The sequence below is a fragment of the Pan paniscus genome, chromosome 21 (assembly GCF_029289425.2).
Source record: "Pan paniscus chromosome 21, NHGRI_mPanPan1-v2.0_pri, whole genome shotgun sequence".
NCBI classification, from domain to species: domain Eukaryota; kingdom Metazoa; phylum Chordata; class Mammalia; order Primates; family Hominidae; genus Pan; species Pan paniscus.
Genome location: NC_073270.2, coordinates 41,745,126 through 41,772,997, shown reverse-complemented (window position 1 = coordinate 41,772,997; position 27,872 = coordinate 41,745,126). Strand labels below are relative to the sequence as shown.

The 27,872-nt window shown below is 46.5% G+C and overlaps 1 protein-coding gene across 5 annotated transcripts in view; it reads right to left on the bottom strand.

The window, feature by feature from the left end:
• Positions 1-6,220: 6,220 nt before the first annotated feature.
• Positions 6,221-27,872, bottom strand: part of CNBD2 (cyclic nucleotide binding domain containing 2) — a 74,446-nt gene continuing 52,794 nt past the window's right edge. For 2 of the 5 annotated variants that reach the window (XM_008957245.4, XM_034947020.3), the window contains 3 exons: positions 25,802-25,922; positions 13,182-13,351; positions 6,221-6,578 (listed from right to left, as the gene is read on the bottom strand). In XM_008957245.4, the coding sequence (XP_008955493.2) occupies positions 6,287-6,578; positions 13,182-13,351; positions 25,802-25,922 (583 nt within the window). In that variant the 3' untranslated portion in view covers positions 6,221-6,286. The remainder of the gene's footprint in view (positions 6,579-13,181; positions 13,352-25,801; positions 25,923-27,872) is intronic. The other 3 variants (XM_055104823.2, XM_055104819.1, XM_055104822.2) reach the window with 3 other exon arrangements.

Here is a 27,872-nt window from a genome sequence, read left to right as displayed (position 1 = left end):
CAGCCATGAAAAACCTTTGTTTATGCTTTGATCCTGCTTATCAGCCACCTAGAAACTGCTACTCATCCTCATTGTTTGCTCTGGACCAGTGATTACAAATTCAGCAACTCAGCACCCTTGCAGTTAAGCCCCATAAATCCCCCAGCAGTAGAAAGGCATCATGGTAGAATGGCCTGTACGTGTACTGCCCTGAAAGTATTTCCCTATGATGTAGCCTTGCAGATGAGCAAAGTGACCCATTTCACCCCTTAACTGGAAGGTAAGATTTTCCTAGGAGTTATATGAAAGGAATAGAAGACTTTTCTTTTTTCTTTTTTTTTTCTTTTCTTTTCTTTTTTTTTTTTTTTTTTTGAGATGGAGTCTTGCTCTTGTCGCCCAGGCTGGGGTGCAGTGGTGCAATCTTGGCTCACTGCAACCTCTACCTCCTGGGTTCAAGCAATTCTCCTGCCTCAGTCCCCCGAGTAGCTGGGGTTACAGGTGCCCGCCACCACACCAGCTAATTTTTTTTTATATTTTAATAGAGATGCGGTTTCACCACGTTGGCCAGGCTGGTCTCGCACTCCTGACTTTGTGATCCGCCCACCTCAGCCTTCCAAAGTGCTGGGATTACAGGCATGAGCCACCACGCCCCACCGGAATAGAAGATTTAAACAATGCCTTTCTTCCAACCCCAAGTTGGGACCTTAAACACTACCTATAACAAACGCTGGTAATGTGTCCTGTGTTTATTTTTCAAGTGGGTTTTTTTATTTTTCCCCCAAACAGTGGAAGCTTTTAGCACTAGGGGCTATATTTTTGGCTCGAGCAGCTTGGGCTTGCCTCTGCAAGTATGACTATGCTTATTTACATATGGAAAATAATTCCAGAGGGCAATTATATTCTCCCCAGCACAGTTTCAGGGCTGTGTGTGCAGACTTCCTTTTTTGAAAATAGGTGGCTCATTTGGGATAGATGAGTAACGGTGGTGTAACTGTCCACACACTTCAATGCTGATTAACTAGGAGGGTGCTGGGCTGTGGTTTTCCTGGATTTTCTGGAACCACCACCTGGTAGCTGAGTGAGCTTTGCCTTTGGGGCCTCAGGCTCCTCATCTCTCAAATGGATGCTGCCATCCAGTTAGCTGCCAGGAAATAGTTTCAGAGTAAGTGATGGCCTCTGTAGAGTGCCTCACATAATGCCTGGCACACACCAGGTACTCCATACCTGAGCCTGGGGCCCTCTCCCTGGCTTCTTAGGCATGGCAGATCACCCCGGGCTTCCGGGACCCTTGGATCTGTGCCTAGGTGGCAGTGAGGACCTCTGCAGCACTGAAAATGTCATTTGTTCCAAACACTTGTGCCAGGGGGTATCATATTTACTCCTTCTGAGTGAACTCCTCTCCCAGGTAAATGCTCATGTCATGTCTTCCACTGCCCACTGCCTGATTCTTTTTTCTTTCTTTTCCTTTTTTTTTTTGAGAGAGAGTTTCACTCTGTCACCCAGGCTGGAGTACAGTGGCATGATCATGGCTCACTGCAGCCTTGACCTCTTCGGCTCAAGTAATCCTCCCACCTCAGCTCCCTTAAGTAGCTTGGACTACAGGCATGCACCACCATGGATGGCTAATTTTTGTATTTTTTGTAGTGACAGGGTCTCACTATGTTTCCCAGGCTGGTCTTGAACTCCTGCCTCAGCCTCCCAAAGTGCTAGGATTACAGGCGTGAGCCAGCACACCCAGTATCCTGCCTGAATCTGATCCCATGTTATTGCATGTGTATGTATGTATGTGTGTATGTGTATGTGTGTCGTGTGTGTATATGTGTATTTATGTATATGTGTGTATATGTGTGTATGTATATGTGTATGTGTGTATATGTGTGTGTGTATGTGTGTGTGCATGTGTATGTGTGTATATATGTGTGTATGTATATGTGTGTGTGTGTGTGCTGGGGAAAGGGAGCCTTGAGAACCGGCGCTCATTCTGCAGCTCACAGCCTGGAAGCTAGGCTCACACACAAGTCCCACCTCCCCCCGCCCTACATTCCCCTCACTGTCCCACTCATTCTTTTTCCAAACAGTACCCTCCCCACACAGTGCTTGGTATGGTTTGCTGCCCTGTCTCCACTCTCCCCTGAGAGGCTGCCCGTTCATGTTCCCATGAGCTCCTTCACCTAGAGAAGAGTGTGGGGGTTAGGCGAGAAGTCATTCAGGCTCCTCCTACCCCAATCCACTCAGTGATGGCCTTTATCACTGATTATGAGGGCTCAGACTTCCAAAGTCTCAGTTTCCTATTCCACCGAAGGGGGAAGAGAGTTTCTAGATGATCAAATTGACCTTGGTCTAAAAGACGTGAATAACACTTAGCGAGTGCTGAGCACTTACCATGCCAGGGACTTTACACCATATGCTGAATATAATAAGCATCTCTTGCTGCCCACTCCCTGCTTGGTTACTGGATTCAAAGAGACAGCAGTACTGCCTAATTCTATAATTCTATTCAAATGTTCACTTGGTTTCTCAAACAAATGCCAAAGAGGGACACATTCTCAATGCACAGAAAAGCACAGAGGACTCCTTGAAGTCCTCTTCAGACATTTCTCCTTCTCAAGTTCTTTTGTCACATAGTGGCTTCAGGAACTTTGCTCTTCCTCAGCTCCCCTCAAGACCTCCTGAAGCCCAGCCCAGAGTCTCTCTCCCTTCTCAGTACCCTCATCCTCAGTTGCTCTTCCAGGCTATTTTCTCACCCATTACTGCCCTAAAAAACATGTTCTGCCTGTTATTCTGGAAGCATTTTCTTTCTTTTTTTTTTTTTTTTGATACGGAGTCTCGCTCGTCGCCCAGGCTGGAGTGCAGTGGTGCAATCTCGGATCACTGCAAGCTCCACCTCCCAGGTTCACGCCATTCTCCTGCCTCAGCCTCCCAAGTAGCTGGAACTACAGGCGCCCGCCACCACGCACAGCTAATTTTTTGTATTTTTAGTAGAGGCGGGGTTTCACCATGTTAGCCAGGACGGTCTTGATCTCCTGACCTCGTGATCCGCCCACCTCGGCCTCCCAAAGTGCTGGGATTACAGGCGTGAGCCACCGTGCCTGGCCGCATTTTCTTATTTCCCAGGAAGCAGGACCCAGAGATCTTGGTGAAAAAAATCTTCCACCTTGTTATACACATACCACCTCTTTTAATCCTCAACAGCCATTAAGTGGCAGAGCCTGCAGGACTCAACAGGTCACTGAACTCCACAGTCAGATGCTCAGCAAGGTGACTGTCACGTAATAAGTGCTCAACATGTGACCCCTTACATAAAGAGTTTGGGCTGGGCATAGTGGTTCACACCTGTAATCCTGGCATTTTGGGAGGCTGAGGCAGGAGGATCACTTGAGGCCAGGAGTTTGATACTAATCTGAACAGAACAGCAAGGCCCTACCTCTACAAAAAAAAAAAAAAAAATTAGTCAGGCATGGTAGTGCACACCTGTAATCCCAGCTACTTAAGAGGCTGAAGCAGGATGATTGCTTGAGCCCAGGAGTTTGAGGCTGTAGTGAGCTATGATCATGCCATTGCATTCTAGCCTGGGTGACAGAGACAGACCCTGTCTCAAAAATAAATTTAAAAACATAAAATTTAAAAGGAGTTTGGTGACCCCTAGCCAAGAAAATAAAAGGCAACAGAAAATGCATCTTATCCAACCTTTGACTCTCTCTGCAGTGCTCAATAAATAAATTTCAAGACTGGGCACGGTGGCTCACGCCTATAATCCTAGCACTTTGGAAGTACCAAGACAGGTGGATTGCCTGAGCTCAGGAGTTTGAGACTAGCCTGGGCAACACAGCAAAACCCCATCTCTACTAAAAATACAAAAAATTAGCCAGGTCTGTAGCCAGGCCTGATGTCACACACCTGTAGTCCCAGCTACTTGAGAGCCTGAGACACGAGAATCGCTTGAATCCGGAAGGTTGCAGTGAGCTGAGATTGCACCACTGCGCTCCAGCCTGGGCGACAAAGCAAGACTCTCTCCAAAAATAAATAAATAAATAAATTTCAAATGGATGAATAAGAAGCCCACACCATCATCTTGGAGCCACAGCCCTAAATGCAAAAGGATACCTAAATATGGTCAGACACCCCAACTTACTTGGTCCCAAAACAGTGACCCTTTGTCCTTGTAGGTCACAGTCGACCTTTCCAGGACTGCTGCAGATATCCCTGACTCCTTGATTCTGGAGCTATCAGGGAAGTGAAGATCTGTAAGTCCACTGCTTCTTTACCCTTTACGTCCACACCCCCTTCAGAGAGAAAAATTTCATACTTCTTTTCTGGTATGCAATATGAAAACGGCTTTCTTTTAAATTCAACAGAGTTCCAGTGTAGTGGCTCTGTATGAGTTTGTCCTCACATTGCTAACAAAGACATACCCGAGACTGGGTAGTTTATAAAGAAAAGAGGTTTAATTGACTCACAGTTTCACATGGCTGGGAAGGCCTCAGGAAACTTAGAATCGTGGCAGAAGGGGAAACAAATAAATCCTTCTTCACATGGCAGCAGGAGAGAGAATGAGAGCTAAGCGAAGGGGAAAGCCCCTTATAAAACCATCAGATCTCGTGAGAACTCACTCACTATCATGAGAACAGTATGGGGAAACTGCCCCCATGATTCAATTATCTCCACCCGGTCCTGCCCTTCACACATGGGGATTATTACAATTCAAGATAAGATTTTGGGTGGGGACACAGCCAAATCGTATCAGGCTCATACCTGAAATCTCAGCACTTTGGGAGGCCAAGGTGAGAGGATCACTTTAGGCCAGGAGTTTGAGACCAGCCTGAGCAATTCAGTAAGACCCTGTCCCTACAAAAAAAAATTTTTAATTAGCCCTATGTGATGGTGCATACCTGTACTCCCAGCTACTTTGGAGGCTAAGGCAGGAGGATTGCTTGAGCCCAGGAGTTCGAGGCTGCAGTGAGCTATGATCGTGCCACTGCACTGCAGCCTGGGCAACAGAGCAAGACCCTGTCTCAAAATAAAAATAAAAAATAAATTCAACAAACAAAACTATAATGTTGAATATGCTTTTCAAACTAGATCACCCCCATTCATGAAAGCCATTGATCTTGTCCAACTTGCTCATTTCACCACTGGGGAAACTGAGGTACAGATAAGGGAATCAAAGTGCTCAAGAGGGTCCAGTGAGACACAAGCACACCTGGGACTGCCAGAGCTCCTGGTGCCCAGCTCGACGCCCAGGCATTCCTCAGAGTCTATGCCTTGCCAGGGACAGGGTGGGGGACTTGGAAGCGGGCAGGCTCCTGTGCCGCCATGGCCTCCGCCAGGCTCCTCAGTGCTCTCAAGCTAACCTATGGGGTTCTCGAAGGGAAAGAGGTGTCTGGAGCTTGGTCTGTGGTGCTGAGGCTGCTGGAGACAGGAACCCTGAGTTGTAGGCCCAGATCAGTGTTGGGCAGCTCCAGATTAAAGACCCAGCAGAGAGAGTGAGGAGCCCTCTTTCATTCAGACTCTGCAGCCTCCTTGTCTCCACCTCCTCTATCACAGCTACTCACTCCTCATCCTGGACCTGATGCCTGCTCCTGTCATGCTGTCCCATCAGCGTCTCTCTGGCTCCTGTACCCTCCTCCCAATCAGTCGCAGCCTCACTTCACTCTCTGACAGGGACCCAGCCCACCACCTGCAGGCCCATGTGTGTTTTGTTTGACACTATTTGAAAACAATCTGAATTAGTTGCTCGTGTTTAAAAACTGGTAGGAATCATCTAAAATATTGAATTTCTTGATTCTCTTGAAGAATCTACAGACTGACGATATGAGGCCTGAATTATTTTCTGACAGGGCAGCAACTGACTGGGCTAAGGGGCAGCTGCCCCATCTGGATGGGGAACTTACACAGCGGGCCCCAGCATCTCCACCATTCCCCGTTGCCTTTCCAGCCTTTCTGCTGCACTCCTTTAGATGACCTGTGTGGCCTTGGAAGGCATTTGCAACCCTAGTCTTGACCACTTTGATTTGAGCCTTCCCCACATCCAGCTTATCAGACAAGACCCTCCTACCCTGAAACTATGCCCAATGATTAACCCGTCCACACACAGCCTCTGACCATCCATTCACTCAGCCCAGCCCTCAAGCGTCAAGGGAGACTGTGCCCCCATTGCTGTCCCCCAAACACCTCTCTGGACCCACAGCTCAGCCCTCCAGGCTCCCTTCCTCCAAGTCCCACAGCTCCCATGGTGGTCATTCAGAAAGCACAGCGGCCAATCCACCATCCTTTATTTGTCCTAAATAAGGACCCCTGCGCTCTTACACTAAGCCAAGAGTTCTCGGATTTTGTACCGAGGTGCTTTGATGGCTTGGACAATCCTCAATGGGGGGAGGTATTTCTGGGGTGCCATAAAAATAGGATAACGAGGTTTAGTCGTCTTGTTGATGCTGCACAAATCCAGGACCACAGACTTAGGGTTGTAGATCTCTCTCTTCTTGGGCCGGTTTGGAGTGAACAGTTGACTTTGGCAAGGCTCCACGAGCAGCTGCAACAGGTCCTTCCGAAAGACATTCCAGCTGTTCTGCTGGAGGAACTTCTGGCACATATCTTCATCACTAAAGGGCAGGCACAGAAGCCGAGGTTCTCATGCCAATCCCGCCCCTCCAGCCTTGCCTCCTGCCACTCTCCCCTCCCTAAGCATGTGGCACTTCATTCTGCTTCTCTGACCCTCCCAGACTCTCCTTCTGCACCCTTTCCCTTTCCACAGTTTTCTTCCCTTAGGCCTGTGCTGTCTCATGTAGTAGCAATGGGCCACCTGTAGCTACTGAGTACCTGAAATGCAGCCAGTCTGAAATAGAGATGTGCTGTGAGTGTAAAATACACACCAGATTTCACAGACTTAGAACACAGAACTTAGAAAGTAAAATAGCTCCTTAATCATTTTATATTGATAAATGGATAAAGTGTGGTATATATATATTACATGATTCCGTTTACGTGAGATGTCCAGCACAGGCAGGTCTGTAGAGACAGGAGGTAGACTGGTGGCTGCCTTGGACTGGCCATGGTGGTCTGGCTCTGCCCTCCCCCTCACCTCATAGTAAGTGCGGCTGAGGAAGGTGGAAGAAGGACTGGGGCCTCCTGAGACCACAGCAAGGCAAGGGGGTATTAAGCTTCAACTAACTCACCTGTACTCTCTTACCTAAGCAGACAAGCTGAATACATCATTAACAAGTCAGAACATTCATTCTTCCAGCCAGATTATATCGACAAAGATAAAGTCAACTTTGATCCATAGAGATTGGCTTAAGAAAAAACCCAGAGGTCAGCATGGCTACAAGCTAGTCCTGTAGCATCAGCAATATGACAAAGCCAGCTTCCACCCGCTCATGAAAGCTGACCATGTGCACCTCTTCTCAACTCCATGCTTGTGGCAGCAGGTTGGTACTTTGAAACTGGCCATGGTGGGAGTATTTACACTATGGAAATCAGCAAACACTGCAAGCCAGGGTCCTCCTCCGGCATCTTGGAGAGCTGGTTGTTAAACATCCATGAGCACACTACTGGGTAGTCCTCACTTAAAAAGTTCCATTAACTCTCAATTTCTTACATAATAAATAACAACAACATCTCACTCAGACTTAGAACTTACCATGTGTCAAGCACTTTACATTTGTGAACTCATTTAATTTTCACAACCACTCCATTTCAGAAACATAGAAATTGGGGTGAGGCTAAGGGATTCACCAAAACCTAGGAGGGGGCAAGCATGTGATGACTAATTCTTAGGGGATAATTTTTTTTTAACCTAGATTCTAAGCTAGGACAGACAAGACTCCATGTCACTTCCTGATGCTGATGGTCACATTGATTTCTAGTCTACTTTTTCACTTAACAGAGTAGCCTTAGCTTCACACATGGGTCTCAGTTCCAATCCCCTGTCTCACTTGAACTGAAAGCTGCATCTGTCCTTTCAGGCTTTAAAAAATCAACCCATGGCTGGGTGCGGTGGCTCATGCCTGTAATCCCAGCACTTTAGGAGACCAGGCGGGTGGATGACTTCAGATCAGGAGTTTGAGACTAGCCTGGCCAAGATGGTGAAACCCTGTCTCTACTAAAAATACAAAAATTAGCCAGGTGTGGTGGCACACGCCTGTAATCCCAACTACTCAGGAGGCTGAGCCACAAGAATCACTTGAACCCAGTGGGGGGACATTGCAGTGACCTGAGATCACGCCACTGCACTCTAGCCCGGGCGACAGAGTGAGACTCCGTCCCAAAAAAAAAAAAAAAAATCAGCCCGTGACGCCCTTAAGCCCTCCTGGGCAATCCCCAGCATTAGTTCATACTGTCTGTCTGTTTTGGGTGATCCTCTTCACTTTGGCCTTGGGGATTTCCTGACTTTCTTGTGGATGCAGCCATGCATTCTACCCCACATGGGCCGCCCTGTGCTCTGTAGGGGTGATTTTCAGGATAACCAGCCTGCGCTATTCACAGGACAGGTACCTCTGCCACCGGCTCTGTGATCTTCAGGATCTCAGAGTCTTCGGTTAAAACGTGAGGGATTTGAGCTAGATAATGGATATGTTTTCTGCCTGTTTTAGCAGTCTAGAAAGGCATGAGTTCAACGATTAATGAATAAGACAGAATTCTGTGGGTCAGCATTCTAGATGAGGGCCGCAAATGCTGACTGAGAAGGGCGGATGCCGAATGTTCCATCTGCCCCCGCTCAACTCTATGTAAACCTTTTATGAATTTCCATTCAACAGATATTAACTGATCCCCATCATGTGCCAGGCAATATGCAAGGAGCTAAGGCTCCTTAAACCCTTTTTTGAGTGGCAGGTCTAAATGGCCATTTCCTATATTGGTAATACCCAGGAATCAGAGAAGTGTGGCATCCTTGAACCAGAAGGAACCACCAGTATTTTTCAGCTTGTTTTTCTCACAAGACTGCCCCAGTGTTGGCCTTATCTACATATCATCTGCTCTTTAAATTTATTAATGATTTTCCGGGCTGGGCACGGTGGCTCACACCTGTAATCCCAGCACTTTGGGAGGCCGAGGTGGGCGGATCACCTCAGGTTGGGAGTTCGAGACCAGCCTGGCCAACATGGTGAAACCCCGTCTCTACTAAAAGTAGTCAGGTGTGGTGGCGGCGCCTGTAATCCCATCTACTTGGGAGGCTGAGGCAGAAGAATCACTTGAACCCAGGAGGCAGAGTTTGCGGTGAGCCAAGATCACACCACTGCACTCCAGCCTGGGTGACAAAGCAAGACTCTGTCTAAAAAAAAAAAAAAAAAAAAAATTACAAATGATTTTCCTTCAACCTGTTCAGTTCCTTTTACTTAAATATTTACTTTAACTTTGTCTTAAGCAACAAGATCTGTCAGATCACACAGTTAGTAAGTTAGTCATGCTGCTTTTTCTAATTCACATAAATAAATACATAAATGTTAAAACTAAAAACGTCAATCTGTGAGCCACCTAAAATCATCCTGTAACCCTCCTGTGGAATATGTTCATACTTTAAAAAATACTGATCTACTCTAATTTTCTTGTTCTGCTGATTGGAGTCAAAAGCCTAGAGAAGGTCATGAAGACCTCACACTGCTCAAGGTCATGAAGATCTCACGTCAGAGCCTTTTGGGTGCTTATTGGCCAGGGCTGGAATCACCTGCAGCTCTGTCTGCCTTCATACCCCCTTTCTCTACCATTGGAATCACTCGCTTCCCACACCTGCTGCCAAAACCGTGTCTGACCACAATATCACCGCAAGTAAAGAAAATGTGTAAGAAGTATGAGCTCCATTATGAAAACAGAGTATGACAATAAAGGCATATTTGGCACATATTCACGAAGTGAATAAAACACTAAAAGGAAATACAGAAGATGCTAACTGGGATTGCTGGAAGACTGCAAATGATTTGGGTTTTGTCTTTTTTTGCTGTTCAGTGTTTTTCAATCTTCGGCAATGAGTATGGCCCATCACATTTAGTCAACATTTATTAAGCACCTTCTGCATGCTGGGCACTGTACAGGTGCTAGAGACCAAAGGCGGATAAAGCACAGCCTTGCCTTCCTGAAGCACTTAATCAGGTGGAAGGGAAAGAGCTGTGCGAACAGGTAACTGTATGACAACACGATACGGTCAATGACAGAGCTGTGTAGAGAACATTATGAGTGTGCAGAAAGGGGGTACTTATCCCAAACTGGGGTTAGTCTGAGGAGGTTTGCTGCAGAAGATGAATCTTACAGAATGAGCAGGAATTTATCACAAAGGGTGGAGGCAGGACTGGGGTTAGCATTTCAGGCAAAAGGGCCAGCATTGGCAAAGGCAAGGTATGTGCAGCATCTAGCAGGCAACCCGCCTGGGCTGCTGGAGTGAGTTGGAGGTGGCAGGAGATGCTGGAGGGGGCTTGAGTGGGGTGTCAGACTGTGGTGGGTCATTGAGGTAGCACTGAGTTTGGACTTTATCCTATAGGCAGTGAGATACCATTGAAAGGTTTCAAGCAGGAGTTTAACACAACTAGATTAGGGTTTTAACAAGAACACAGTGTGCAGAAAGAATCCAGCAGGCAGGAGACTGAAGGGGAGGAACCCGTGATAAGACTCTTGCGGGAGTCTAGCTTGGTGGTCCCGAAGTGGGGGTGGAGGCCAGGCGCAGTGGCTCATGCAATCCCAGCACTTTGGGAGGCCAAGGTGGGTGGATCCTTTGAGCTCAGGAGTTTGAGACCAGCCTGGGCAACATGGCAAAACCCCGTCTCTACCAAAAAATACAAAAAAATTAGCCAGGCATGGTGGCGCCTGCCTGTTGTCCCAGCTACCGGGGAGGCTGAGGTGGGAGGATCACTTGAGCCCGGGAGGCAGAGGTTGCAGTGAGTTGAGATTCAGCCACAGCATGCCAGCCTGGATGACAGAGTGAGACCCCATCTCTCTCACACACACACAAAACAAAGCCGGGGTGGAGAGACATGTCACCCAGGAGATGTACAAGATCCACTAGAGTATGTGAATAGTAGGATTTCATTTATATTTATCTTTCTCTTTTTCTCTTAAAAGATCAATTTTTATATGTTTATAATATATATTGGTACAGTAATATTATATGTGGATATAATAAAAACAAATTAACAGATGTTATTTATATTACATATACATACCAGGGAGTACATGCTTGAACACTTTTTAGTAATAGCAGTGTGAGATGGAAACAGTTTTGAGACCACTGGTCTGGGCAATAAATTAATTTTTACATTTAAAAAAGTTATTTGTTCCCATTATAAAAGCATTAACATTCACTCTAGAAAATTTGGACACTATGAAAAAGTAAAAAAAAAAAATTATCTAATCTTTCAAGATACATATTTATTTTTAATAATTATAAAAGTAAATCTCAGCATTTTGGAAGACCAAGGCAGGAGGACTGGTTCAAGACCAGCTTGGGCAACGTAATGAGACCCCCATCTCTACAAAAAAATTTTCAATTAGCTGAGCATTGTAGTGTACATCTATAGTTCCAGCTACTCAGGAGACTGAGGTGGGAGGATCCCTTGAGCCCAGAAGGTCAAGGCTACAGTGAGCCATGATTGTGCCACTGCACTCCAGCCTGGGGAACAGAGTGAGAACCTGCCTCAAAAAAATAAGTAAATAAAAATAAAATAAAACGTGAGAGGAATATATAACCAGAAAGTCCCCTTTAGTCTCACCTCCCAGAGAAAACGACTCTTACCATAGGCATTGTCATTTTTGCTTATTTCCTTCTAGGTTTCTCTCGGGTAAGTGTTTTACAAAGGCATAGTCATAGCACATGTACAATTCTGTACCACCCTTTTCCAGTATCATTATATCACCCATTTTACCCTGCTGTTACAGAGCCATTAAGCTTACCATTTTTTAAATAAAACAATTATGTTCTATCAAGAGAATACACCACAATTTTATAAACTATCCCCTTAGTGTGGCACACATGAATGTTGTTGTCATTGTTTTTCTATTATGAATATGGCTGCTATGAACATCTTATTTATTTTTTATTATTATTATTTTTGTTTGAGACAGATTTCGCCCTTGTTGCCCAGGCTGGAGTGCAAAGGTGCAACCTCGGCTTACTGCAACCTTCACCTCCCGGGTTCAAGTGACTCTCCTGCCTCAGCCTCCTGAGTAGCTGGGAGTAAAGGTGCCCGCCACCACACCCGGTGGTGTGTTTAGTAGACTATGTTTACTAGAGACAGGGTTTCACCATGTTGGCCAGCTGGTCTTAAACTCCTGACCTCAGGTAATCCACCTGCCTCGGCCTCCCAAAGTGCTGGGATTACAGGCATGAGCCACCACGCCCAGCCTATTATTATTATTATTTTGAGATGGAATCTTGCTCTGTCACCCAGGCTGGAGTGCAATGGTGTAATCTTGGCTCACTTCAACCTCTGCCTCCCAGGTTCAAGTGATTCTCCTGTATCAGCCTCCTGAGTAGCTGGGATTACAGAGGCCCACTACCATGCCTGGCTAATTTTTGTATTTTTAGTAGAGGCAGGGTTTCACCATGTTGGCCAGCCTGGTCTCAAACTCCTGACCTCAGGTGATCCACTTGCCTTGGCCTCCCAAAGTGCTGGGATTACAGGAGTGAGCCACCACGCTCAGCCTTATTATTTTTTAACACACAGTTTCACTCTGTTACCCAGGCTGGAGTGCAGTGATGCCATCTCAGCTCACTGCAACCTCTGTCTCCCGGGTTCAAGTGATTCTCCTACCTCAGCCTCCTGAGTAGTTGGGATTACAGGCATGTGCCACCACGCCTGGCTAATTTTGGGTTTTTAGTAGAGATGGGGTTTTACTATGTTGGCCAGGTTGGTCTCAAACTCCTGACCTCAAGTGATCTGCCTGCCTCAGCTTCCCAAAGTGCTGGGATTATAGGCGTGAGCCATCGCACCCGACCCTGCAATGAACATCTTAATGCAGGGGCTTTCTCCATATTTCGGCTCTATAAATTCACAGATGAATCTCTGTCTCAAAGTGTTGGGACAGTTTTATAGCACTTGAAATGTAATGCTAAAATTATTATCAAAAGGATTGAGCCTATCTAGAGTGTACCAACAACTCCCAGTTTCATTTCACCCTTGTCAGCAACAGGTATTATATTTTTCCTTCTTTTACTAAAATAACAGGTGAATAATTGTTCATTTCACCTGATGGGACTTACGCACATTTCCAGTACTGACCTGGGGAATGCAATATCGAGCTTTAACAACTTTTTTATCATCTCGTCATCATTGTCAATCAGTTCATAAAATATTTCCTTCCTTATCCGTATCAACTCATTTCCCAGGCTCATCAGGATCAAGGGTCGTGTGTCGCATTCACCCTCTGGAAGGAAGTCCTGGTGAAGACCCTCGGGAGAAGTCACAGAAAGTTAGACCTCAGAGACTGGCCAGGTCTGCCCGCAGATTTTCATTCTTTTTTTTCTTTTATTTTTTTTTTGAGACGGAGTTTCACTGTTGTTGCCCAGGCTGGAGTGCAATGGCCCAAATCTCAGCTCATTGCAACCTCTGCCTCCCAGGTTCAAACGATTCTCCTGCCTCAGCCACCTGAGTAGCTGGGATTACAGGCATGCGCTACCTTTTGTATTTTGAGTAGAGATGGGGTTTCTCCATGTTGGTCAGGCTGGTCTCGAACTCCTGACCTCAGGTGATCTACCCGCCTCGGTCTCCCAAAGTGCTGGGATTACAGGCGTGAGCCACCGTGCCCAGCCTACCCACAGATTTTCTAGATGGGAAAAAGAAGGCCTCAAACAGGAGGTGAATTTATCTGGGATCACTGAGCAAATGACAGGCAGGAGAAATCCTGGGCCCCTTTTGCTACATCATATGGAATTCCTCTAACCGTGGAATTAGAAGAGCACCTAAATCAGATTACCCACTGTCCCATTCCAGCAATCTCACTGCCACTATTGCTCTCAAGTTTTCCCCAATGTCCAATTATAGCTTTTTGTTTTGTTTTGTTTTTGTTTTTGTTTTTGTCGAGCAAATCTCTTTTCTCTTCCTTAGGACTTACAACAAAAATCAAACAGCTAGGCACCAGGTGCAGTGGCTCACACCTGTAATCCCAGCACTTTGGGAGGCCCAGGCGGGTGGATCACTTGAGCCCAGGAGTTTGAGACCAGCCTGGGCAACATGGTGAAACCACATATCTACACAAATTATAAAAGTTAGCCAGATGTGATAGTGCATGCCTGTAGTCCCAGGCTGAGGTGGGAGGATTTCTTGAGCCCAGGAGGTGGAGGTTGCAGTGAGCCAAGATCGCGCCACTGCACTCCAGCCTGGGCGACAGAGCGAGAGACTATCCCAAAAAAGTAAAATAGGCCAGGTGTGGTGGCTGACACCGGTAATCCCAGCACTTTGGGAGGCTGAGGCAGGCTGATCACCTGAGGTCAGGAGTTTGAGACCAGCCTGGCCAACATGGTGAAACCCCACCTCTACTAATAATACAAAAATTAGGGCTGGGCGCAGTGGCTCACGCCTGTAATCCCAGAACTTTGGGAGGCTGAGGCGGGTGGATCACGAGATCAGGAAATCAAGACCATCCTGACGAACACGGTGAAAACCCATCTCTACTAAAAATACAAAAAATTAGCCAGGCATGGTGGCACGTGCCTGTAGTCCCGGCTACTTGGGAGGCTAAGGCAGGAGAATTGCTTGAACCTGGGAGGCAGAGGTTGCAATGAGCCAAAATTGCGCCACTGCACACCAGCCTGACGACAGAGCGAGACTCCATCTCAAAAAAAAAAAAAAAAGAAAAGAAAAAAGAAAAAGAAAAAGAAAAAAAAAAAAGAATTAGCCGGGCATGGTGATGGTGGCCGGTGCCTGTAATCCCAGCTACTTGGGAGGCTGAGGCAGGGGAATCGTTTCAATCAGAGAGGTAGAGGTTGTGGTGAGCCAAGATTGTGCCACTGCACACCAGCCTGGGTGACAGAGTGAAACTGTGACTCAAAAAAAAAAAAAAGTAAAATAAAAAATCAAACAGCCAGTCCTCTTCTAGACCTTATCTTTGCAGCCACCCACCCCACCCTTTCCTGCAGGCCTCTGTTTCTCCTCCATCCCTCACAGACTTTGGAGGCCACAGGTCCTCCTCTCTCCAGCTGCCCTCCTGTTCCTTGGCTTGAATTCCTACTTTGTTCTATCTGGAAGGGAGATGGAAGTCCACAGGCATACTTGCTTCCGTGATGAAGGGTGCAATCCGCTTTTTAAGGAGACACCCTGGGACAGGCAGAGCCAGGACTAGAATCCTTGTTGCTGAACTCCCAATCCAGTGCTCAGTCTTCAGCCTCTCAGCTGTTAATCAAGGCTGAGGCAAGGAGGGGCAGGGGCAGGAACGGTTAGTGGCCCCAGAGCCACCAATGCCAGCTGTATAGGGCTCAAGAAGAAAAAGGGCCACAAACCAAGAGGCCCACTCTGTGGAGGACACATGGGGTTGGGGCTAATCCTGGATCCAAGTTGCTGTTGTTGAAGTACAATATACACATCTAATTTACCATCTTTACCATTTTTAAGCATACAGTTCACTGGAAATAAATACATGTATATTCTTTCTTTTCATTCCCTCTCTTCCTCCCCATCCCAGCCTCTGGTAACCACCAATCTACTCCCTATCTTCATGAGATCCAGTTTTTAGGTCCCACATATGAGTGAGAACATGCAATATTTGTCTTTCTGTGCTTGGCTTATTCCACTTAACATAACAGCCTCCAGTACCATCCACGCTGCTGCAAAGGACAGGATCTCATTCCTTTTTATGGCTGAATGATATTCCATTGTGTATATGTCCCACATTTTCCTTATCCATTCATCTGTTAATGGACACTTAGATTGATTCCATATTTTAAAATTTTACTTATGTGATTTGGGGCACACGGTACCTCCTGGGCCATTGCTCGCCTGTGAAATGCAGGTGAGAATATCTATCGACATGTCTCCAAAGGATTCTGAATTTGAAAGGAGATGTGAAGTGGGATCTGGAACACCCTCCCCACCTCCACCATTTGGGTTCTAGACCTTGAAATATGACCACGTACAAATTTTTGGGTGCTCTGAGCCCTGGCTTTGTCTCTCTTTGGCAAGACTGGGATGGAGCTATGCCACCTTTCCTCTGAAGCTGCTGAGGGTCTACACGAGATGGCACGTGTGAGAGTGCTCTGGGGGACATGAAGCACCTCGTGTGTCTCTCATGTTGAGTACAGTGGGAACAAAGGCCCTCCTAATCAATGCCAGGACTTGCACAGAAACCAGAATGGCTGCTCTTTAGCCAGCTCCTACTCTGGGGAGGAAACATATATATATATATGAATTTACACCTTACAACCATCCTAGGATGTGGGGGTTATCCTCAGATGTGGAAAATGAGGTTCAGGAAAGGAAATTTACCTATCCACAGTCAATCATCTTATAATTACAATAGCAATGATGATAAAATGGTAATAATAGCACCAACGAACATTTATTGAGCACTCACTAAATTCCAGGCCCTTTTGTAGTTTTTGCGTCTATAACCCATTTAACCCTCACCACAATCCAGTGAGCTGACTCCTATTCTTATTCTCATGTTACAGGTGAGGATGCTGAGGTTAAGAAAATTGTCCAACATCAGCCGGGCGCAGTGGCTCACGCCTGTAATCCCAGCACTTTGGGAGGCCGAGGAGGGCGGATCACGAGGTCAGGAGATCGAGACCATCCTGGCTAACACGGTGAAACCCCGTCTCTACTAAAAATACAGAAAATTAGCCGGGCGTGGTGCGGGTGCTTGTAGTCCCAGCTACTTGGGAGGCTGAGGCAGGAGAATGGCATAAACTCGGGAGGCGGAGCTTGCAGTGTGCGGAGATCGTGCCACTGCACTCCAGCCTGGGCGACACAGCGAGACCCCGTCTCAAGAAAAAAAAAGAAAGAAAAAGAAAAGAAAAAGAAAATTGTCTAACATCACACATCAGGAAAGCAATAAACCTAGGCTTTGAATCAGGTGGTCTGTCTTCAGAGTCTGTGCTTTCAGCAACTACAATGAGGAAACTGAGGCACAAAGAGGTTAAGTAGCTTGCCAAAGGTAATGAGACATAAAGTGGCAGAGCCCAACCTTGAACCAGGGATCCACTCAGGAGCACTGCTGTCCTGCTTGCTCTCTCAGCCACCTCCAACCCACTTGCTGCATGCACACAGCTGGAGTCAGTTGCTTCTCTGGCTAGATGCTTCAAACAGGGTCCCAAGGCACCTGGGATCAAATAAATCTCATGCCGCCTAAGGCCTGGGCTGTCTCACCCTTCCAGGCCCTCCATCTCAGCCTCATGTCACTGCTGCCTTGCTTAGTCTGTTCCAGCCACTCTGCCCTCCCTTCCAATCCCCCCAACACGCCTCCTCCCTCCTGCCTTGAACCTTGAACTTGCCGCTTGTCTGTCTTGAACACTTTTCTGCCAGGTCGTTCCATAGCTTATTCTTTTTTTTTTTTTTTTTTTCTTTTTTTGAGACAAGGTCTCACTCTGTCCCCAGGCTGGAGTGCCGTTGCATGATTTCAGCTCACTACAATCTCAACCTCCTGGGCTCAAGGGATCCTCCTGCCTCAGCCTCCCGAGTAGCTGGGACTACAGGTGTGCACCACCACACCCGGCTAATTTTTGTTTTTGGTAGAGATGGGGTTTCATCATGTTGCCCAGGCTGGTCTCGAAATCCTGGCCTCAGCCATCCTCCTTCCTTGGCCTCCCAAAGTGCTGGGATTACAAGTGTGAGCCACTGTGCCCAGTCCCATAGCTTATTATTTTCATCATTCAGGTCTCAGCTTAAACATCACCTCCTTGGAGCAGACTTTCCTTAGCTACCCCATTTAAGAACCTCCCCACCCACCCTGCTTTTCATTCCATTCCTAACAATAGCGATTTGTAACTTTCTATGTATTTACTAGTTATCTGTTTGTCGTCTGTCCTGACTAGATCATAAGCCCCATAATGGCAGGAATTACGTCAGTCTACTCAGCCACAATGGCACTTTGTGCCACGCTTGGAGCATGGTAGGTGCTCAAGGAATATCTGCTGAATGAGTGACCCAAATGGAGCCATACAACTTTAAAGGTGGCAGCTCCCCCAGATGAATCTCCTCATTTTCCCATGGCATAGATTCAAAAAGGGAAAGTGATTTGCCCGTGGTCACACAGCTAACTATTAGAAGCAAAATGAAAATAAGAAATGCTGCTTGCCACCTCTCTTCTGTGCTGCCCATGGCTCTGGCCTGCCCAGTCTTGACCACCTCAGAGGCCTCAGCCTGCCTGTTCCTTGGAGAAGTTGGACTTCCTATATCTCCTGGCTCAAAACCTGGGTCCCTCCACCCTAGGCCCCACCCTCTTCTGTTCCCAGGGCTGACCCAGTTCCACACTGCTACTCCCAAGGGTGAGGACGATGTGACCCACCTTCCAGGGGGCGGGTTCAGTCAAGCAGTTACCACTCTCATTCTCCTACAGCTGAAGCCAGGGCCTCAACACAGGGAGCTCAGAGTCCTACCACAGGCACCTCACGAAGGCATCCGCAGACATTTTCTTCAAAGGGGTCATGTTAACAAATATTTGTTGAAGGCTTTCTATGTGCTGGCCCTATGTGGGAAGCAGCAGCCAGGTCCTTGAGCTAAGTCCCCACCCAAAGCCTTCCAGGACTTCTAGGAAATCAAGGCCTTATTCCCTGTTCCAGCATTGCAGGGCCTGGACAAAACAGACCCTGTTGTTCCTGTTCCTGACACAGCCTCCCCTCTTGTCACTGCCTACCAAACTGAGCAAGGCCTTTTCCGTCCTCATGCCTCCATCCTGCCCAGGCCTCCATGTCCCTTAGTGCCCTGTGTTCAGCTCTGAGCACCTTACTCTGAAACATTAACAAATTGAAGTGAAGCAGACACCACCTTCACTAACTCTAACAAAGACGTATTAATGTAAGACGTTAATAACAGGGGAAACTGGGTGTGGGGCATATGGGGACTCTCTGTACTATCTTCTCAATTTTTCTGTAAATCTAAAAACTGCTCTAAAAAATAAGACCACTAAAACAATGAATCCAGTAGTGGGGGCAGGGGGAGTGTGGGTGACCACGCTTGGCTGTGAGCTGATCACTATGGAGGCTGGGAGGCAGGTGACAGAGCTGAGTGGCAGGAGGAGCGGTGTGTGGGCGCAGAGGTGGGGCAGGCAGAAGGGCTTTCCAGGAGGAGCAATAGGCTGGAAGGCTGGAAATTACGCCCCTTGAAGAATGACCAAAGGAATGGAGGCCACTCTGCGTGAATATGAAAATAATTAACAGAACACTGGCACTGTGCCTGGCTACATAAATGCTGAATGAAAAACAAAACAGCATTCTTTAAATACCTAAGGGCATCACATGCTAAGGAAGTGGATTTCTTCTGTTTTGGGGAACAGGGCAGGGAGAGGAGAGGAGCTAGTTTAAAGTTGTAGGAGGCAATGTTTTACTAAACAAAAGGAAGAAATTTCTAAGAGCTAAAAAATAATCAGCATTGACAGAGGGCTGTGCTAGGGACTGGACCTCCCAGACAGTACTGGACTGACCTTCCCAGCCCTGAGGACATACAGGCTGGTGTGAGTGGGGGGAAGGAGCATGCACAGTCCACCATAACACAGGCAGAGAATGGCATAAGGACAACCTTGGAGATAGTGACAGAGGAACAGAGGAGAGGGCTTGGTGAGGGAACAGTTTCCCAGATGCTGATGTGAAGCATGATGCTGATGTGTAACCACATGATGCTCATGTGGTTACACATGAGGCTTCAGGAGACAGCCCTCTGCAGGCACAGGGAGGCCGAGGCCCATTGCTCCTCCTGAAATCCCTTCTCCCGCCCTACCTCTGCACCCGCACACTGCTCCTCCTCCTCTCATTCAGCTCTGGCACCTGCCACCCAGCTTCCATAGTGATCAGCTCATAGCCAAGCGTGGTCATCCATACTGCCCTCGCTCCCACAACTGCATTTTTTTTTTTTTTTTTTTGAGACAGGCTCTCATTCTATTGTTCAGATTGAAGTACAGTAACACAATCATGGCTCACTGCAGCCTTGACTTCACAGGCTCAAGCAATCCTTCCACCCCACCCTCCCAAGTAGCTGGGATCATAGGCAAATGTCACCATGCCCAGCTAACTTTTTAATTTTTTGTAGAGACAGGATTTCCCTTTGTTGCCCAAGCTGGTCTTGAACTCCTGGGCTTCAGCAGGTATGAGCCACCATGCCCAGCCTTGGATTCCTTTTTTTTTTTTTTTTTTTGAGACAGAGTCTTACTCTGTCACACAGGCTGGAGTGCAGTGGTACAATCCTGGCTCACTGCAACCTCCGCCTCCTGGGTTCAAGCGATTCTCCTGCCTCAGCTTCCCAAGTAGCTAGGGTTACAGGTGTGTGCCACCACACCTGGCTAATTCTGTATTTTTAGTAGAGACAGGGTTTCACCATGTTGGCCAGGCTGGTCTCAAACTCCCAACCTCAGGTGATCCACCTGCCTCAGCCTCCCAAAGTGCTGGGATTACAGGCATGAACCACTGTGCCCGGCCTGGTGGTCTTATTTTTTAAAACAGTTTTAGATTTACAGGAAAATTGAGAAGATAGTACAGAGAGTCCCCATATACCCCACATCCAGTTTCCCACATCTTACATTGGTATGTCTTTGTTAAAATTAGTGAACCTCTACTGCTACATTATTGTTAGCTAAAGTCAATGAGTTGCTTAGATTTCCTGTTTCACCTAATGCCCTTTTTCTATTCCACTATCTTATCCAGGATACAACATTACATTTAATAATAGGGCTCTTTAGGCTCCTCTTGGCTGTGGCATTTTCTCAGGCCATTTTTGATGACCTTGGCAGTTTTGAGGGTACTCATTGAGTATTTTGTGGGATGCCACAGTTAAAATTTGTCTCATGTTTTTCCTCTAATCATGTCTCATGATTAGATAGGAGTTATAAGATATTGAGAGGATGGCCACAGAGGTTAAATGACATTTTCATCACATCCTGTCAAGGGACAATACTATTAACATGATGTTTTACTGTTGATGTTGGCCTTGATGATCTGGCTGTGTTTTTCAGATTTTTTCCATTGTAAAGTTACTTCATTCCCCGCTTGCCATACTGTACTCTTTGGAAGGAAGTCCTATGCATGACCCACATTGAAGTGGAGAGTTAGGCACTCTCTCCTTTAAGACAGCGCATCTACACAAATTGCTTGAAATTTATTCTGCAGGGAGATTTGTCTCTTCTCCTCCATTTATTAATTCATTATTAATTCATTTATATCAATATGCACTCATGAATGTTTATTTTGTACTTTTGGTTATAATCCAACACTGCTTTATTTTGTTGTTCAAATTGTTTCAGCTTTGACCATTGGGAGATCTTTTAGGTGGCCCCCATGTCCCTTGGACATGCTCCCATATTAAAGTAGTTCCTGCCCCCTCCCCTAGCTCTTCCTTACTTTCTGGCATTTACAATATGTTCTAGACTCATCCTGTGTATTTCCTGCCCTAGTCCTAGATTGAACCATTCTTCCAAAGAGCCCTTGTTCCTTTCATTGAGAAATTGTATTAGAAATCATGATCTGGTTTCTTGACATTGGCCTGGGCAATGGTTTTTTTGGGGGGTATGACCCCAAAAACACAGGCAACAAAAGCAAAAATAGACAAATGAGATTGCATCAAACTAAAAAGCTCCTGCATAGCAAAGAAAACAAGCAACAAAGTAAAAAGGCAACCTAAAGAATGGTAGAAAATATTTGTAAGCCGTACATCTGATAAGGGGATAATATCTAAAATGTATAATGAACTTAAACAACACAGTCTCAAGAAATCAAATAGCCTGGTTAAGAAGTGGGCAAAAACTCTGAATAGACATTTCTCAAAGGAAGACATACAAAGACCAACAGGTATATGAAAAAAATGCTCAACATCATTGATCATCATGGAAATACAAATTGAAAATCCAATGAGATGTTGAGTCATACCTGTTAAAATGGTTACTATCAAAAAGACAAAATATGACAAATGTTGGCAAATATTTACAAAAAAGGGAACCCTCACACACTATTGGTGGGAATACAAATTAGTACAGCCATCATGAAAAACAGTATGGAGGCCAGGCACTATGGTTCACGCCTGTAATCCCAGCCCTTTGGGAGGCCAAGGTGGGAGTATTGCTTGAGGCCAGGAGTTCCAGACCAGCCTGGGCAACACAGTGAGACCCTGTCTCTAACAAAAAATAAAAAAAATTAGTTGGGCATGGCAGCGCACACCTGTAGTCTCAGCTATTCAGAATACTGAGGTGAGAGGGTTGGTTGGGCCCAGGAGTTCAAGGCTGCAGTGACCCATGATCACTTGCCACTGCACTCCAGCCTGAGTGACAGAGCAAGACCCTGTCTCTTAAAAAGAATAAAAGAGGCCAGGTCCAGTGGCTCATGCCTGTAATCCCAGCACTTTGGTAGGCCGAGGTGGGCGGACCACGAGGTCAGGAGTTCCAGACCAGCCTGGCCAACATGGTGAAACCCCGTCTCTACTAAAAATACAAAAAGTTAGTCAGGCATGGCGGCGCGTGCCTGTAATCCCAGCTACTCAGGCGGCAGAGGCAGGAGAATCACTTGAACCCAGGAGGCAGAGGTCACAGTGAGCCGAGATGGCGCCACTGCACTCCAGCCTGGGTGACAGAGCAAGACTCTGTCAAAAAAAAAAAAAAGAAAGAAAGAAAGAAAGAAAGAAAGAAAGAAAGAAAAGAAACCAACCAAGATCCAAGTGTTAAGTGTACTCATTGCTGGAAGGGTATCATTTCTTTTAGGCCCTATTATCTGACAGAGCAAAACAGTTGTATGTTTCCACTCATACCTATACATATTTCTTTTTTTTTTTTTTTGAGATGGAGTCTTGCTCTGTCACCTAGGCTGGAGTGCAGTGGCACAATCTCGGCTCACTGCAAGCTCTGCCTCCCGGGTTCCCGCCATTCTCCTGCCTCAGCCTCCTGAGTAGCTGGGATTACAGGTGCCTGCCACCATGCCCGGCTAATTTTTTTTGTATTTTTAGTAGAGACAGGGTTTCACTGCGTTAGCCAGGATGGTCTCGATCTCCTGACCTCGTGATCCGCCCTCCTCAGCCTCCCAAAGTGCTGGGATTACAGGCGTGAGCCACCACGCCTGGCCTACCTATACATATTTCTATACATAATTATCTGTAAGTATATATTGAGCTAAATTTGAGTGTCTACTGATGTTTTCAACTCTAATCCATTACTACATGGAGCATTCTAGGCTCCCCCTGCTTTCTATATATTCCTGCTTAAATTGTGAAAAACCTGGCTCCCACCCTCTGCCATCCATTTACTGAACTGATTTATTTCAGTGTTAACACTGTGTACATGTATAGTAGTAGAAGTATTGTTAATCCCTACCTTCATGAGAAACAGCTTTATCACTAGGGCACAGTGCTCAGACACAGTTCCTTTTGCTTTAGTCTTACCAGCTCCACTCATTTCCAAAGTTACTTAAGTCAGCATCTTTTCCCCCCAACTCCTTCAAAGAGATTGTTTCATACATTTGTAATGGTTAGATTATCTTGTCATAGTTTGTATTCCTTCCTCAGATCCACTGACCTCCTGGATGATTTTTTTCTTTTTTTTTCTTTTGTTTTTTTTTTGAGATGGAGTCTCGCTCTGTTGCCCAGGCTGGAGTACAGTGGCGCGATCTCTGCTCACTGCAAGCTCCAACTCCCGGGTTCAAGCAACTCTCCTGCCTCAGCCTCCCAAGTAGCTGGAACTAAAGGCACCCACCACCACGCCTGGCTAATTTTTTGTATTTTTAGTAGAGACGGGGTTTCATCATGTTAGCCAGGATGGTCTCAATCTCCTGATCTTGTGATCCGCCTGCCTCGTACTCCCAAAGTGCTGGGATTACAGGCGTGAGCCACTATTCCTGGCTGATTTTTTTCTTTTTTAACAAATTGCATACATTAAGATTCACTCTTTGTGCTGTAAAATTAAATGGGTTTTGACAAATGCTTTTGTATCCACCATTACAGTACCATAGAGAATAATTTTACTGCCCTAAAAGTCCCCTGTGCTTCACCTATTCATCCCATCTCCTGAACTCCAAACCTCTTGCAACCACTGATAATTTTACTATCTCTATAGTGTTTTTCTTTTCCAGAATGTCATAGAATTGGAATCATGCAATATTTAGCCTTTTCATAATGGATTCCTTAGAAATTGAATTCTTTTTTTTTTTTTTTTTTTGAGATGGATTTTCACTCTTGTTGCCCAGGCTGGAGTGCAATGGTGCGATCTCAGCTCACTGCAACCTCCGCCTCCTAGGTTCAAGCAATTCTCCTGACACAGCCTCCCGAGTAGCTGGGATTACAGGTGTCCACCATGCCTGGCTAATTTTGCATTTTTAGTAGAGACAGGGTTTCTCCATGTTGGTCAGGCTGGTCTCAAACTCCCAACCTCAGGTGGCCTCCCAAAGTGATGGGATTACAGGCGTGAGCCACGATGCCTGGCCTAGAAATTGAATTCTTTAGAAATTAGATTCTGTACAAATATTAGGTAATTTATTTATTTGTTATTAATTTTTTTTTTTGAGATGGAGTTTCGCTCTTGTCACCCAAGAGGAGTGCAGTGGCACAATCTCAGCTCACTTCAACCTCTGCCTCCTGAATTCAAGCAATTCTTGTGCCTCAGCCTCCCAAATAGCTGGGATTTCAGGTGCCTGCCACCATACCTGGCTTTTTGGTTTGGGTTTTGGTTTTTTTTTTTTGGAGACGGAGTTTCACTCTTGTCCCCCAGGCTTTAGTGCAACGTCACGATCTCAGCTCACTGCAACCTCCGCCTCCCAGGTTCAAGTGATTCTCTTGCCTCAGCCTCCCGAGTAGCTGGGATTACAGGTGTGTGCCACCATGCCTGGCTAATTTTTGTATTATTAGTAGAGATGGGGTTTCACCATGTTGGCCAGTCTGGTCTTGAACTCCTGATCTCAAGTGATCCAACCTGCCTCAGCCTCCCAAAGTGCTGGGATTACAGGCGTGAGCCACCATGCCTGGCCCCAGCTAATTTTTGTATTTTTAGCAGAGACGGAATTTCACCATGTTGGCCAGACTGGTCTCGAACTCCTGACCTCAAGTGATTCGCCCGCTTCAGCCTCCCAAAGTGCTGGGGCTACTGTGCCCAGCTGGTATTGTGTTTTTAAATGTCAAATTCCAATTGTTCATTGCTGGTATAAGGAAAGCAATGGACTCTCTATATTAATTTTGTATCCTGTGACCTTGCTATAATCTCATTAGTTTCAGGAGGTTTTTCTTTTTAAAAAAATTGTTTGGAATTATCTACATAGACAATAATGTTATCTGCAAACAAAGATAGCTTTATTTCTTACTTCCCAATCTGTATACCTTTTATTTCCTTTTCTTGAATGGACTAGCTAGGACTTTCAATACAATGCTGAATAGGAGTGGTAAGAGGGAACATCTTTGCCTTGTTCCTGGATTCAGCTGGGATTACAGGCGTACACCACCATGCCCAGCTAATTTTTGTATTTTTAGTAGAGACGGGGTTTCACCATGTTGGTCAGGCTGGTCTCGAACTCCTGACCTTGTGATCTGCCCACCTCGGCCTCTCATAGTGCTGGGATTACAGGTGTGAGCCACCGCGCCCGGCCTATTCTTATCACATCTTTACAAATCAACATAATTCCTTAATATCATCAAATATGGAGGGAAGTGTTTTTAAACCTTTACTGTCATTACTTAACATTCCAGCCCATTCATGTTACGTACTCCATGGTGAACAAAGCTCTTGGCACACTCACCAAAATTTCTCCCTGCTCCACAGTGTGCACCTTCACGTAGGCCCCCACTGCAGCCTCCTTGGGGAGCTCACCAAGCTTGGTATTGATCATGGCACATTTGATCGACTGAGCAGGCCTGGATCTGCAATGTGACAGCTTGTTAGAGAGCTCATCTGTAACACAGTCTGCTCCTGAGGCCCTGGCTAATCAGCCCTCACTCTTCTGCACATGGAGGGCTCCCCTCCCTGGGGAATTCACAACTCCCCAGAAGGCAAGAAAACTCAAAATCAAGCCCTGACTCCCATTGTCAGGAATTGGAGGGTGCGAAAGAGGAGACTTGGGAGAGGAAGGTGATACAGGCCCTCCCCTTAAACACCTGAGGGCTGTTCTCCTGGAGGCAGGGGCTGATGATCCCGTGCAGCCAAGCCAGGCCTAATGGGTGGGAAGTCCAGGCTGGCCCTCTCATGCTCAGCATGAGGAAGGAATTTCTTTCTTTTTTTTTCTTTTTTTTCTTTGAGACGGAGTCTCATTCTGTCGCCAGGCTCGAGTGCACTGATGGGATCTCTGCTCACTGCAACCTCCACTTCTGGAGTTCAAGTGATACTCATGCCTCAGCCTCCCAAGTAGCAGGGACTACAGGCACCCACCACCATGCCCGGCTAATTTTTAGCAGAGACAGGGTTTCACAATGTTGCCCAGGCTGGTCTCAAACTCCTGGCCTCAAGTGATCCACCTGCTTTGGCCTCCCAGAGTGCTGGGATTATAGGCGTGCGCCACTGCGCCCAGCCAAGAGCAAGGAATTTCTTTTCTTTTTTTTTTTTTTTTTTTTTGAGACAGAGTTTTGCTCTTGTCGCCCAGGCTGGAGTGCAGTGGCACAATCTTGGCTCACTGCAACCTAGATTCTTCAGAAGGATTATCCATAACAGCTCAAAAGTCACAGGGTGCTCGTTATGGAGGCCAGGAGCTTGGAAATGTTAACAGGCAAAGGACTCACGTGAAGTGGCCCTTGTAGGAATGCAGGGATTGTGACACTGGTGCCATTGTTAGTCTCATTATGACACTTCAATTTCAAAAGTAGCAGGGGGAGGGGGCTGTGCTGCTCTGGGCCCAGCAATGAGCTGATTCTAGGCTGGTCCCCACTGAGTCTCCTCTTCTGCTCTTCGGTCTCTCCAGAAAAAACAAAAGCACAGCACCCCAATGTGCATCTGCCTCATACCAGTCGTGACAATCATACCGATAACAACACTGAGCTGCTCAGGTTTGAATCCTGGCTCTGCCACTTTCTACCTGCGCAACCCGGAACAAACAACTTAATCTCTCCCCGTACCTTGGTTTTCTCACCTGAAAAATGGGAATGATTATAATAGTACTCGTAGAGTTGTTACAGAGGTTAAATTAGATAATTCAGTACTGGGCACAGAAAACGGGTTTTGTTTTGTTTTTGAGATGCAGTCTGGCTCTGTTGCGCAGGCTGAAGTACAGTGGCGTGATCTCAGCTCACTGCAACCTCCGCCTCTTGGGTTCAAGCGATTCTTGTGCCTCAGCCTCCCAAGTAGCTGGAACTACAGGCGTCCGCCACCACACCCAGCTAATTTTTGTATTTTTAGTAGAGACGGGGTTTCACCATGTTGGCCAGGCTGGTCACGAACTCCTGACCTCAGGCAATCCGCCCGCTTCAGCCGCCCAAAGTGTTGGGATTACAGGCATAAGCCACCACGCCCAGCCTGTTTTCTTTTTCTTTTTCTTTTTCTTCTTTTTTTAAGAGACAGGGTCGGTCGGGCGCGGTGGCTCATGCCTGTAATCCCAGCACTTTGGGAGGCCGAGGTGGGCGGATCACGAGGTCAGGAGACCGAGACCATCCTGGCTAACACGGTGAAACCCCGTCTCTACTAAAAATACAAAAAAATTAGCCAGACACAGTGGCAGGTGCCTGTAGTCCCAGCTACTCGGGAGGCTGAGGCAGGAAAATGGCGTGAACCCGGGAGGCGGAGCTTACAGTGAGCAGAGATCGCGCCACTGCACTCCAGCCTGGGCAACGGTGCAAGACTCCATCTCAAAAAACAAAAAACAAAAAAAAGAGACAGGGTCTTGT